The sequence below is a fragment of the Pezoporus wallicus genome, unplaced genomic scaffold (genome assembly GCF_028554395.1).
Source record: "Pezoporus wallicus isolate ANWC-B61680 ecotype Strahan unplaced genomic scaffold, APGP_CSIRO_Pwel_v1 contig_13850, whole genome shotgun sequence".
Taxonomy (NCBI): Eukaryota; Metazoa; Chordata; class Aves; order Psittaciformes; family Psittacidae; genus Pezoporus; species Pezoporus wallicus.
The window spans coordinates 315,072-329,330 of NW_026635243.1; the positions used below are offsets into that span (position 1 = coordinate 315,072).

Genomic DNA, 14,259 nt, shown 5'->3' on the forward strand with positions numbered 1-14,259 from the left:
GAAGAGCTTCTGCCTGAGAGCTCATCTCAGCCTCCCCTCTGGCAGGTTAAAGCCGTTCCCCTTGTCCTGTCCCTGCAGGCCCTTCCTCACCCCATGGAGGGATGGGCACTGCGATCCTGCGGTGCTTTCCCAGGTGCACCTTTCCCTTTGCCTTGCAGGTGGAGGTTTCTTGCCCTGGGAGTGAGATGAATGGGGCTTCCTCAGACAAAGGGTCCCAGTCAGCGTCTCCGGCCCCGGGGCGCGTCCAGGGACTTTCCATTCTTCGTCTGAAAGGGCTCCGGTGCCGTTTCCATTAGGGAGATGCTCGCTGGAGCCGGTGCTGTGCTGCCAAGCGGAACGGCGGTGAGCGGGCGAGGAGCTGATCGGCTTTCAAACCCCCTTCAAACCCTCCATTCCCTTAACATGATCCCTCTGTCAGCCGCAGCCCGGGGGCACAGCCGGGGGGCTTTGCCCGGCAGAGAATAAACCTAGGACAAGGCCGAAGAGCCCCTCTGTGCGCCGCAAGAGGGGACTGGAAATCCACCCTCACCGCCTTCCCCAGCCCGTGTAGGGCTGGGCAATAACTCACCCTGCAACCAACGCTTTCGGGGCAACCAAGGAGTCAAGGCCAACCCAAGGAGGGTCAAACCCCTCCTTTGGAGCATCCCTGTGGCCGGAGAGCAGCTCCCCGCGGGAGGGATGAAGACGCTATGGCCAAGTTGCTGGTAAAACTCCAGCGGTACTTTCGGCGGAAGCCCGTGCGGTTCTTCACGCTGCTGGCTCTCTATTTGGCAGCCGGGAGCTTGGTTTTCCTGCATTCAGGCTTTGCCGGGGAGTCCACGGTGACCGGGAACCAGCGCGGCACCGGGACCGGCGAGGGGCCAGGGCTGCCCTACCTGGGGGTGATGCAGCTCAGCCGCGGCTTCAAGGCGGCGGTGACGGTGCCGGAGCGGGGCCGGAGGCACGGACCCTGGTTCAAAAGCACCTCCAAGGAGCCCGTGGAGAGGAGCAAAGGCGGAGACTACGGCAGCGCCCGGAGCCGCGCGATCAGGAGCAGGAGCGGCCGTGAGAAGGAGGAGGACAGAGGTAAGGGCTGGGGATGCGCTGTGAGGGGCTCACAGAGCCATAGAGCCATGGAATGGTTTGGGTTGGAAGGGACCTTAAAGCTCATCCAGTTCCAACCCCTGCCATGGGCAGGGATACCTTCCACTAGATCAGGCTCCATCCAGCCTGGTCTTGAGGTGCCTGGTCCCTCCTGGCCTCTCCCAGGGAAAGCCTCATGCACTGGGGCCGTGGTCTCCAGTCAGTTTGGTTGTGCACCCCTAGGAATGAATTTCTGAGCAGGTGCCCCCATAAATGTGTATGTATTTACTTATGCACTAAATGCACATGCTACTCGAGCACTGGGATTTTCTTCCCGCATCCCATGGGCTGCCCTGCGCATCCCCTGGGGCGCAGCACCCCGCTTTGGAGACCGCTGGTCCAGAGGATGTTCCCAGGAAGATCTTGTTCTCTCTCCTTCCCCTCCTTCCTCCTTTCCCCAATGGCAATAATCCCCCTTTGGTTTTCTTTCCCACTTGTGTCCCTGCCCATGGCAGGGGGGTTGGAACTGGATGATCTTAAGGTTCTTTCCAACCCTATGCTATGATTCTATGATCAAGCTTTGAGGTGCACCTTGCTGGGACGGGCACTTTTGGGGGTGCCAGCTGGGAAGACCCTGTCTTCATTCCATCCCTTGGCAGTGCCATAGGCCAAACTGCGGTTGAATTCAGTTGGCCCCAGTGACCGCTAACCCCAGATCTGGGGCCTCTTTGCGTTGCGGGGGGATCAGGCAGGGACTGGCTGCGATTGCCTTGTGGGCAGTGATGTGCAGGCAGGGCTGGGCTGTGGCTTTTCAAGCCAGGAGATCCCTGCCTTAATCCCTGAGCAGGGCTGTTATTAATGAGCAAGGATGAGCGAACGTGGGAGTTCTCATTGATTTCTAAGATGACATTCATTTATCCTGAAGGCAGCAGAACTCGGGTGGCTCAGAGCTGCCCATCAGGGCTTCTGCATCCCAGTGGGTATTCAGCTCATCGCCTCCCTCCCTGGTACCCACAAGCACCCAGTGCCAGGGAACCTCACCCAAACGCACCCTGCATCCCCTCTGTGCTGGCTCAGGAAGGAACTGGGAGCAGGAGCTGCTGGAAAGGGGTTGGGATGCTGCCAGGCTCTTCACTGCCTGCCTCTGCTCATTCCCCTCTCCTGAGCCCAAGGGGGGGTGAAGTCTCTGGTGGGAGGATGCCGTCTCCTGAGGAACCCTGGTGTCCATTGCTCTGGAGCTTCCCCATGGGGCTTGGCACAGGCAATTCCTTGGGCATCCCAGGCTGGGAGCTGCAGTTCCCTGGACCCTTGATGGAGCAGGGGGTGTATGGCTCAGGGAGAAGGAGGGAACCCCCCAATCCTGTGGCAAATTGGGGGTGCCATGGGGGTCACCACACTGAGCCAGGCTTGGTCCCAGTGCACGGGGGGGGGGGCTCATCCTCAACCAGCAGCCCCATGGCAGGTTGGTGCTGATGTTCCCCCCAGGCAAGATGCATGGCCCAGGCTTGGAAGCAGGAGGAAGACTGGTTTGTGGTGCTTAAGGGACTTTCTCATGCTAAAACGAGATGAAAGCGGGTTTCCTGCTGTGCCCCCATGCCGAGGGTCCCCGGGGGGGGGGGGGGTCTGAGGCTGCTTTGCTCCATTAATACAAATTGACGTTTAGTGACTCCTCACCAGCTGGTTCATGAGCCCGAGCTGTCAGTCACCATGAGAACCCCAAGCAGTGCTCCTATCCCCAGCCATATGTGACGTGTCCACCACGATTAACCTCCACCAGCACCACCTCCCCTCTGTATGCCCAGCCCCAGTGCGAGCTGCAAGGGATGGGGAAGGGATGCTGGGCTCGGGCATCACTGCCTCATAGTTTGTCTGGGAGCATCATCTTTGTCCCTGCTGACTCCTGCTGGGAAGGCTCAGTGTGGGCAGCTCAGTGGGTGATGGGAGCCAGCGCAGACCTGGCAGCTGCAGGGGATGCGGTGCCACCACGCGAGCATCAGGCAGATGGTGCAGAGGAATTCCCTAAGGAATTCCCCTGAGCTCCATGCACCCGGCGTGCCCATGGGGCTGGCAGAGCCTCAGGGATGGGTGCTGAGCCCTGCTCCCCTCCAAAGTGCCCTCCTGCTTCCCTGGGCAGTCATGCAGGAGCAGGCAGGTTTTAACGATGCTGGTAATTAAGCAGGGACCGGATTAACAAGGCGGCTGTGGAGGCTTTGCCACGTGAAGTCATTCCGCAGGGAATACTGCTTCCGAACTCAGCTCTGGTTTAGTGTGATGTGCAGCTCTGGCTTCACAGGGTGATGAAGCCTCCCTTCTCCTCCTCCTCCTGCCTGCACTGCTGGAGCCCCAAGGTCAGGCTAAGGCACAGTCAAGGGCAGCCCTGTCTGCCAGGGAACGGCTTCAGCTCCTCCACATCCCCATGCAAAGGTGCATCTCCTGCCTCAGATCAGGGGTCATTTTGGATGGTGAACCCTGGGGAGCAAGCACCAGCCCTTGGCAATGCCCAGCAATCGCTTCCTCTCTGCCACATCCATCTCTGGTCCTCTCCTGGATGTCTCCTCTCGCTGCTCAGCACTCAGTGCCTAACCCACCCCAGCAGCTCCCCCTCCTCACTCCTCCTTCACTTCTGTCCTCGTATCTCCCTAATTATTCCAGTTGCCTTCCCAATAAGTCGCAGCACGCATATGTCAAGCGCAGTGGGCTGAAGGTAATGCACATCAGTCACCAGCCCCGTGCCGATGACTGGAGTGATCCCGCAGCGCTTGGATCCGTAGGGGCCGAGATGAGCTGACCTGCACAAACCTGCTCAGCGCGGCGGAAATGCCACCTTATGCTGAGAGTAATTGAGAGCAATGAGCTGTGACTCTGTGGGGCTTCAAGTTCCTCCTCCTCCCCTTGCCCCCAGGCTGGCTTAGGGGTGGTGGTTTGCAGTGCCGGTGGTGGGGAGCACGTTTGAGGCACACCATCGATGGGGTGTACGCATGGAAGTTGGGTCAGGGACCCCCCCAGATGCAAAATGCAAGCGGGAGGTGAGAGGTTTTGCCCCATAGTGTGGTTTGGTATTGAAGGGGCACATGGGGAGAGGCTCCACTGTTATGATCTGGTGTGTGATGGAGACATGGAGATAGAAGGAGAGACACGGGGTAGTCTCCGTGCTTGCCTAGAGCCATCGCTTCACTCTTGAGCAGAGCAGGGCCCTCACCTCTGCTCCTACCCCGACTGTATTTCTCCATCCTGTGTTGCTGCCATGGCAGAGTGGAGGAGATGTGTTATTTTACCATGTAACTGATCTCTTTTTGGAGCCACTTTGCTCAGCGTCGAAGCTGCTGGGAAGGAAGATGGACAGAGAGGAGAAGCGCTGGTGCAGATCCACAGCATCCTTTCTATCCATAGTGGGTGTCTGTAGCCCTTACAGGGGCCTGTTGCACCCAGAGCTCGTGTTTCTAAAGCAAGCCAAGCTGTGCATCCCCATTAGGGAAGAATCCAAAGAGGAGGGTGGGGATTAGGGGGCTCATCCCTGGCTGGCTCTTACCCCCCTCTCCTCTCCTCTGTCCCCAGCAAGATACATCGGCTGCTATGTGGACAACACTCGCCGGCGAACGCTGCGCGGCATGTCCTTCTTTGACTACAAGAAGATGACAGTCTTCCGTTGCCAGGACAACTGTGCCGAGCGGTAGGACAGGCACCACGTCTCCATCGATCCCCACACACATGGGAAGGGCACTGTCAGGGCTCCGGTTTGGTGCTGGGGCATCCTCGAGCACTTCCATCCACCAAAGCAGTGGCCCCCACCGAAAACAGCCTCCTCTGCTGGCACAGGGAGTCCATGAGCACCTGGGGAGACACACGGATTCCTTGCTGCAGGAGCTTTCTCCTTTCCCCAGTGTTAGATGCAGGATGTGCGCTTACCATGGTCTGTGCCAGCAGAATAGGATAGGACAGAGCAGAAGAGGATGGGATTAGAATAGGATGGGATAGAAAAGAATATTTCCAGTAGGAATGGACCTAAAATGATCATCTAATCCAACAAAGCATCCTTGGGATTCAATGCTGTTTCCAGATCAAAGTGTGAGCCTGCTGCAGCAGGGATGCTCCTGCAAAACCCCATGGCTCCAGGGGGCTGCCTGGGGATGTGCTGAGCACCCCTCATCTCCCTCTTCCCAGGGGATACCTCTATGCAGGGCTGGAATTCGGTGCCGAGTGCTACTGCGGGCACAAGATCCAGGCGTCCAACACCAGCGAGTCTGAGTGCAACATGGAATGCAAGGGGGAGAGGAGCAACACGTGCGGTGGGGTCAATCGCCTCTCCATCTATCGCCTGGAGCTGGCCCAGGAGTCCGCCCGGAGATGTAAGTGGGAGCCATGGATGCAGCTCCCTGCACAGCCCTGGAATCTGTGCGGTGTGAGCCAGGTTGTGGCTTGAGAGAGGTGGTTTGAAGGTGGTTTTCAGGGCGTTTGGGGGGACTTTGGATGAAGAGCGCTTCCCGGATGGACCATCATTGTGTTCAGTGGGTGCTGCCGGCAGAGCTGGCTGCGGGATGAAGGATGCGTGGGAGCGCCGGAGGGACCCGAGGGTGCTCTCCATCAGTGGCACTCATTTGGCTCCCAATTAGGCAGCGTTATAATTACCCACATTTGCTGCCTTTCTTCCCTCATTCCCAAGCAATGGGAAGGAGTTCAGAGCTCCCACCAGTAGGCACGCAGTGAAGTAGTAGAGGAGAGAGGTTGAGGGTGCCTGGGTAAATGCAGTGATGGGTGAGGATTCAGGATGGGAACCCTCAGGGCACCAGTGCAGGGTGGATGAGGCCAGACCCAGCCCTGCTCTCCCTGTTGGCTCCATCCCTCCTGCAGCCTGGGATCACCGAGGTGATAAAAATAGGGAGGAATGAATAAACCCGACTTTGCTGCCGGGGCTTTCTCTCTGGTTTTGCACTGTAAGCAGCCTTGTTAGCAAGTGTTGAGTCACAGCCAGAGGGTGATGAGAGCTGGGGGAAAGCAGCGCTGTGCTGATGGAGAGGATGTGCAGGATGATTGACAGGATGGGGATGGGGACACCGGGGCGCACAGGGTGGCAGCGGCATCGCTTTCGTGGTGCAGCCTCGTGGCTGGACCAGCATCGCTCTCAGTGACGCCCTGGTCCTTCTCCCTTGCAGACGGCAGCGCGATATTTCGGGGGTGCTTCCGCCAGCCAGACAACGTCTCCATCGCCCTGCCCGTCAGCCAGCTCATGCTGAACATGTCAGTGGACAAGTGCGTGGACTTCTGCACTGAGAAGGTACCAGGGGTGCAGGTCAAAAGCTTAATCATCTAAATAGTCATCTGAAAGGGCCATGCTGCGTGACTTTTAATCTGATTTAGTGCCGTAATTATGTGTATGCAGATTACAGAGGATCAGATCGGTTGTCTGTGTCCCTGCCATGGGGAGGGACTGGACTGAAGGTCCCTGCAGGGGCAGCACCCGCTGCCTGCCCTGCCTGCTCCCCATGGCTCTGCCCCTCAGCAGGCAGGAGCATCATGGGGTCCTGCTCTGCTCCAGGGATGCTGCAGTGCACTTTGCTCCTGCGGTGCGGTGCCATAAGCAGGGAGGGGAAAGGCTGCCAGTGGTCATTGCTGGAGTGTTTATTAATTAGAATTAGCTAAATTGTCAGGTGAAGGATGTTCATGTCCTCCCTTTGCTGCCTCTTTGATGGAATTTTTGCCTATTGATGGGATAAACCATCACAGCAGTTAAACACAAGCGGCTGCTCCATCATTGGCTCCACTTTCCCATCACTGCTGGGAGAGCTCAGCACAGAGAGGTGTAAATAACCAGAGCCCCTCAATTAACCCGGCATTGCCGGTGGTAAATCACCTGCCAGCTGCCAAATGGGCTTGGAAACATCAGCGAGGCTTCCATGGGGCTGTCTGATGGCTCTTAGTAACCTCAGTGTGAGTGGGAAACTCATGGACGGTGTGCCTCCACCAGTGCCTTGGGAAAGCTGGGGCTCAGGTGCTTTCGGGGGTCTGCAATGAGCTGCTTGTGCAAGGGTGCTGCAGTCATCTTGAAGGATGCAGCAGCCAGTTCAAAGGATGCAGCAGCCAGTTCAAAGGATGCAGCAGCCAGTTCAAAGGATGCAGCAGCCAGTTCAAAGGATGCAGCAGCCAGTTCAAAGGATGCAGCAGCCAGTTCAAAGGGTGCAGCAACCTTTCAAAGGGTGCAGCAGCCAGTTCAAAGGATGCAGCAACCTTTCAAAGGATGCAGCAGCCAGTTCAAAGGATGCAGCAACCTTTCAAAGGATGCAGCAGCCAGTTCAAAGGATGCAGCAACCAGTTCAAAGGATGCAGCAACCAGTTCAAAGGATGCAGCAGCCAGTTCAAAGGATGCAGCAACCAGTTCAAAGGATGCAGCAACCAGTTCAAAGGATGCAGCAACCAGTTCAAAGGATGCAGCAGCCAGTTCAAAGGATGCAGCAACCTTTCAAAGGATGCAGCAAGCCACCCCTGGCTGCGGGGCAGCGCAGATGGGGGCAGAGGAAGGGTGTGCTGCAGGGGATGAGGATGCTTCTGGCTGCCCTCCCTCTGCCCATCCCCGCAGGAGTACCCGCTGTCAGCACTGGCCGGGACCTTGTGCCGCTGCGGCTTCCCCACCACGCTCTTCACGCTGCACGAGCGCGAGGACGAGCAGCTCTGCGCCCAGAGATGCGCCGGAGAGGAGTTCGAGAGCTGCGGCACCTCCGAGTACCTCCTCGTGTACCAGACCCAAGTGCAAGGTGAGGTGGTGCCGGGCTCACCCGCCCCGCAGGGATCGCTCCGGTATGGAGGCTGGCACCAGTTTTCCATCCCCTTTCCCAGGAATGCCGACAGAAAGGGAGCGCGGGCTTGCAGCATCCGTTTGGCTTTCATTAAGGATTAGCATTTATTTTAATTTCCTGGGAAATCAATCCTCCCCTGAACAAACAGCTTTAATTACTGCCTGACTCAGCTGCAGGGTACAGCACTTTGCCATCTGCCTCCGGCAGCATCCCTCCTTGCCGGTGCTTGTCCCTCCTTGTCGCTGGTGGTACCCGGCATGCCGGAGCCTGCGGCCGGTGCTGAGCACACTGGGGCTTTGCTGGACAAAGGGGACAAGCTCCATGGAAACACATGGGGGGTAAAGAGCTGTGACCAGGCTGAAAGGCCTTGGGAAGCTGTGTGGAATGGGTTCCTATGGATAAGAATACATAGCTGTGTAGAATGGGCACTACCCTGCAGGCAGTGGGACCAGTAGGAACAGGGAAGCACAGAGCAAGGGGAAACCTGTTGCTGGGAGAGGAAAGGAGCAAGTGAGGACCCAAATTCGGGTGGTTTTGCTTCAGAGCAGCTCAGTCTCAACACGATCCCTGCTTTGGCATCCGAGGCCGTGCTGGAAACACTTGTGCATTCGTTGATATAAAAAGCAGGAATATTGCTTGGCAAACGCACCCGTGTTACTCGCTCTTCCCTAATCACGCAGGCAGCAAGCAGCTGGTAAGGGCAGAGCACCTCCTGCTCTCTTCTTTAGGACTTTTTGGGCTGCTTAAGGCTTTTTTGGGGTCTTCAGGAGCATCCCACGTGCTTTAGGCAGGACGCCTTTCCCTATAGCTTCCACCTGCTCCCATCCCGCCCCAGCATCTTCCCAGGAGGCAGGAGCCGTAAGGAAGCAGGATATCTCTGTGGGATAAGCACGTTGCTTATCCATGATGTTTACCCACCCCTGACGTGCCTGTTCCCGCTGCAGACAACCGCTGCATGGACAGGAGGTTTCTCCCGACCCGTGCCAAGCAGTTGGTGGCCCTGGCCAGCTTCCCTGGCGCCGGCAACACTTGGGCACGGCACCTCATCGAGCTGGCCACCGGCTTCTACACGGGCAGCTACTACTTCGATGGGTCTCTCTACAACAAAGGTGAGGGGGATGTTGCTGCCGGGGGTGCACCGGTCCCACCTGAGCTGGGAGAAGGTCCTGGTGCCATCCCTTGGGTCCATATGGAGCCGGGTACCACTGATGCTGCTCCATGGGATGGTTTGGGATGCGTGTGTCCTGGTACAAAGGGTATCGGAGGGACCTGATGTCGTGTGTGCACTGTCCATAACCTCCCTGTGATGCCCACTAACCTTGGCAGGGGCCAGTTTGGGGGTTCTCCATGATGCTGGTGGTTTGTAACCCCTCATGGGGGTTGGAATTTTCTAGAAGAGGGACTGGGGTGACCCAGATCCAGGCAAATGAGGCAATTCTTTTGGTTTTTACCCCAAGAAAAGGGTGATGGGACCAAGCATCAAGGATGAGTTTAAAGCCAAAAACAAAGCTCGAGGCAGGCATGAAGCTTTTAGAGGCAGAAACCATCTCCTCCTAATAACCCACCATACTGCAAGGGGGAGGGAAAACACCGGTTTCCCATTTTATAGCCATTTACAATAGTTTTATTGTAGATGTTGAAGGTTTCTTCTGCTTTTCCTTCTCCTTTTGCAGCTTTAAGAGGAAATCCTCCTTGCCTGGGATCTGTACCTGGGGTGCCCATGTAGCTGGTGGGGTCTGTACCCAGGATAACCCCAAAGCCCTGTTGGTCTAACACCATAGGCAGCACATCTCTAGTTGCTGTAATACAACCACTTCCAGCTTATCTTCCCCCTTGGCTCTGCCAACACACCATTCCCGGCTAGTCTGGGAGGTTCTGCTTTGCCAGGAGTACAAAGGGGATGGGAATGATGATGAGCTCAGCCCTGAGACTCCATCTGGAGACACAGGGGATGCGGTCCCCTCTGTGGGACCCCCCCATGGCATCACCACAGCCCTGTGCTCATCTGCAGCCCCATGAGCAGGAGGGTTTTTCCCCTTTATACCCCGTTCAGGAGGGGGATGCAGATTCTACCTGAAGCCCCACCTGCTTTTATCCGGCTGTATTTTACAGCCTGGAGTTCCTCCATCATTCCCTTTCCCTGGTTTTTATCCCCATCAGCACTGGCCACGTCTCACTCGCTCTGTCCCGGCAGGGTTCAAGGGCGAGAGGGACCACTGGCGAAGCGGGAGGACGATCTGCATCAAAACCCATGAGAGTGGCCAGAAGGAGATCGAATCCTTCGACTCGGCCATCCTGCTCATCCGAAACCCCTACAAGGCGCTCATGGCTGAGTTCAACCGCAAATACGGGGGGCACATCGGCTTCGCTGCCCATGCCCACTGGAAGGGCAAAGGTAGGGCTTGGCTCCCACGGGAACCTTTTTGGGGTGTCCCTGTTAGAGGATCATAGAATCCCAGAGTGGTTTGGGTTGAAGGGAACTTAAAGCTTTGGGCAGCCTATTCCAGTGCCTCAGCACCCTCACAGGGAACAGCTTCTGCCTCAGAGCTCATCTCAGTCTCCCCTCTGGCTGGTTAAAGCCATTCCCCTTGGCCTGTCCCTACAGGCCCTTGTCCCAAGCCCCTCTCCAGCTTTCCTGCAGCCCCTTCAGGCACTGGAGCTGCTCTCAGGCCTCCCCTTCAGGAGCCTTCTCTTCTCCAGGCTGACCCAGCCCAGCTCTCTCAGCCTGCCTCCAGAGCAGAGCTGCTCCAGCCCTTGCAGCATCCCCATGGCCTCCTCTGGACTTGCTCCAACAGCTCCACATCCTTCTTATGCTGGGGGCCCCATGTCCATCTTGTAGCACAACCTCAGCATCGCCTGGCACGGCTGAGGTGGGATGGGATGGGGAATTGGGGATGCTTGGCTGGTCAGTGCTGCGTTAGGTCACAAGAGCAGCAGCCAGGAGGTGGCATTGCCCAGGGACACGAGTCTGACAGCATCCTGGTGCCAGTGGGGAGGGAATTGATGGGCAGGAGCCCAAGGACCCAAACTGCCCAAACTTCATGAGGCAGCTTTTCAAGGCCACCCCTTGGCTGGGCAGGTTAGAAGAGGTTAGAAGCAGAACAGCATCCATGATGCTATGGACAAGGGGGTGTCGGGGTGTTGTTTCTGGGCGCCAGCTGCTCCGGAGGCGCTACCTTTCCCATGCACAGGCCTACGATGGAGGCTTGTTAATTACAGCAATTTACAAATTGCTGTTGTGGATTGGCTTCATTGGAAAGAGTTAAAATATTTAGCTTGATTGAACATCTGCTACCCTTAATTCCGAGTTTATTTAAGGGGAGCTTTTGCTGTTGTTGCTGCTATGTGCCTGGATTTCGTTATCGGCATGCGCTTGCAGCGCCGGAGACGACCCACTTCCACTCTGCCCATCAATCCCATCCCTTAAAACCAGGGAAGGGACACGTCCCACTGCTTCCTCAGTGGGTTTTCTCCCGTGGCAGGTCCCTGGGTTGGCATTGCCCCCTGTTGTGGTGGGTTACGAGCCTTTAGCTGGGCTTTATCCCCATCTGCTGCATCCCAAAGCACAACTGCAGATTGCAGAGGGGGAAATCCATGAGGATCCCTCATCCTGGGAACCTTCCTGAGCTTCCAATCCCCCCCCATGCCTGCTCCATGCCTCATACCCCTGAGGGAAGGGGCGGGCCAGGCAGAGGGGCCCCTTCCCTTCACCCTGCGTGATCCAATTTGGATCCACATCAAAATACACGACCGGATTCTTTCCAGAGGCTGTACAGTGTAATTAGCTGATGGGTTAATTGTCAGGTTAATTCGCCATTGGAACAGCTTGCCCGGGAAGATGGAGCTTTTCCATCGCTTGAGGGTTTTATCGGGCTGGGAGGGATGCTGAGAGCTGCGGTTTGGCATCAAGAAGGTGGCAAAGAAAGACCCCCATTTCACTGGCTTTATGGAGGACCCTGAGCATGGAACTAGGTGTCCCTTGGGACCATCAGCACCCACCCTGCCCTCCTCCCAGTGTGGGAAGTGAACACTCAATGCGGACAGGTCCTTTGCGTCGGGGTTGCATTTAGTGCCGGGTGTGATGTTAAACACATCATCCAGAGGGCAAAAAGTGATTAAAGGTGGGTAATGAAGACAGGGGCACGGGGCTGCCGTCCCCGTCCTGCCCTGCAGACAGCCCCTTGCTCCCTGGAACCCCAATCTCCAAACCACTTCCTTCTCCCAGGAGCTAATTTGGGATGAATTTAGGGAAAAATCCTCATCCTCACCCACAGATGCTAGTGCTGGGGCAGGGAAGGGGGGGTAGATTTTCCTCCCCCCCCCCCCCCCCCCCCCCCCCCCATTCCCAGCCCCATGTGGAGCCCACGGGCACCGTGAAGCCCTGTTTGGTTCCATGACATTAACTTTACGCTGTCCCTGGAGCGGTTCCAAAGCAAAGTTTTATGTGCTGTGATTACACAAGGTGGATTGTCCTGTGTGTGTTTAATGAAACAGATACTGTGTTTAATGATTCTGCGGGGAATTAGGTACAGCCAGGCTATTAATCAGGCATCACTTGTGTGGGGAGGACAAGAGGAAGAGGCAGATACCCAGAGCTTTTACGAACCACAAGATGGATGCGAGCGGCGCTTCCGTGGAGAGTTGTGGTTTATTAGTGATGTTTCGGTATCCCCTTTTACCACCTGATTGCTATGGGGGGATCAATCAGGGAGGAGGATAGAATCATAGAATAGTTAGGGTTGGAAAGGACCTTAAGATCATCCAGTTCCAACCCCCCTGCCATGGGCAGGGAGACCTTACGCTAAACCATCTCACCCAAGGCTTTGTTCAATCTGGCCTTGAACACTGACAGGGATGGAGCATTCACAACCTCCCTGGGCAACCCATTCCAGTGCCTCACCACCCTCACAGGAAAGAATTTCCTCCTTAGATCCAATCTAAACTTCCCCTGTTTAAGTTTGAACCCATTACCCCTTGTCCTGTCACTACAGCCCCTAATGAAGAGTCCCTCTCCAGCATCCCTATAGGCCCCCTTCAGATACTGAAAGGCTGCTCTGAGCTCTCCCCGCAGCTTCTCTTCTCCAGGCTGAACAGCCCCAACTTCCTCAGCCTGTCTTCATACAGGAGCTGCTCCAGCCCCTGATCATCCTCGTGGCCTCCTCTGGACTTGTTCCAACAGTTCCATGTCCTTTTTATGTTGAGGACACCAGAACTGCACACAATGCTCCAGGTGAGGTCTCACAAGAGCAGAGCAGAGGGGCAGGATCACCTCCTTCGACCTCCTGGTCACGCTCCTTCTGATGCAGCCCAGGATACGGTTGCTTTCTGGGCTGCGAGCGCACACTGAAGCCGGCTCATGTTCATTTTCTCATCCACCAACACCCCCAAGTCCTTCTCAGCAGGGCTGCTCTGAATCCCTTCTCTTAACCTTGCACTTGTCATGGTTAAACATGGAGAGCAGCAAGGGCTCAGCCCTGGGGTGCGGGAGGCCACGGGGGACACCCCACTGCCATTAACCCTGTCCTTCCAGAGTGGCCGGAGTTCGTGGCGAATTACGCACCGTGGTGGGCAACCCACACCCTGGACTGGCTGCGCTACGGCAAGAAGGTGCTGGTGGTGCATTTTGAGGACCTGAAACGGGACCTGTTCGTGCAGCTGCAGCGGATGGTGGGGCTCCTGGGCATCGCTGCCTGCGAGGACCGGCTGCTCTGCGTCGAGGGCCAGAAGGATGGCAACTTCAAGCGCTCCGGCTTGAGGAAGCTGGAGTACGACCCTTACACCCCCGAGATGAGGAAGGTGATCAGTGGCTACATCCGGACGGTGGACACGGCTCTGAAGCTCCGCAATCTCTCGGGGGTCCCCGAGGATTACTATCCGAGATGATGCTGACCGCGGCGGGGGGACCCGACCCTGCGCGGCAAGGAAAGGCTCGGTCTTCCCGGCCTCTGCCTGTTCCACCCAGTGGGTGGCTTCTCTTTTAATGCTCCATTTGCTGCTGTTAGCTGTCGATCAACTCCCTGCATGAGCGACGAATGGTCCCAAACCATCGCTGAGCTTGCTTGGGCGACGCCGATGTGGACCCAAGGGGATGCGGGTGCTTTCCATGCTGCGGCATTCCCGCTCCTGCTGCAGCCCTCCTTGGCAATGCAAAGGGTGCTTTGTCCCCTCGGGCTGGCTGGTGGGGATGCTGCATTGCTCGGGCAGTGCCTGATGCATCCTATGGCAGTGGGCATCCCCAAACTCCCCTCGCTCATTGGCCAGCCCTGGAAGGATGCAGCTCATCCCTGCATGGATCCCATTGGAAGGAGAGACCAGGGGGTTGGTACCATGTGGGTGATGCTCCGTGGATCTGGTCAGAGGTTATGGGAATGGGGAAGGCTGTGCTGGGGAGGTGGCTGTGTCCTACCTG

At 56.9% G+C, this 14,259-nt stretch overlaps 1 protein-coding gene across 1 annotated transcript; it reads left to right on the forward strand.

Moving 5' to 3' along the window:
- Nucleotides 1–429: 429 nt before the first annotated feature.
- Nucleotides 430–13,969, forward strand: WSCD2 (WSC domain containing 2). The gene is made up of 8 exons (XM_057412781.1): nucleotides 430–1,065; nucleotides 4,618–4,732; nucleotides 5,224–5,408; nucleotides 6,213–6,334; nucleotides 7,634–7,808; nucleotides 8,795–8,959; nucleotides 10,045–10,245; nucleotides 13,381–13,969. Exons 1-8 carry the CDS (start codon nucleotides 690–692, stop codon nucleotides 13,731–13,733), a joined length of 1,692 nt encoding a protein of 563 aa, XP_057268764.1. The 5' UTR covers nucleotides 430–689; the 3' UTR covers nucleotides 13,734–13,969.
- Nucleotides 13,970–14,259: the final 290 nt, after the last annotated feature.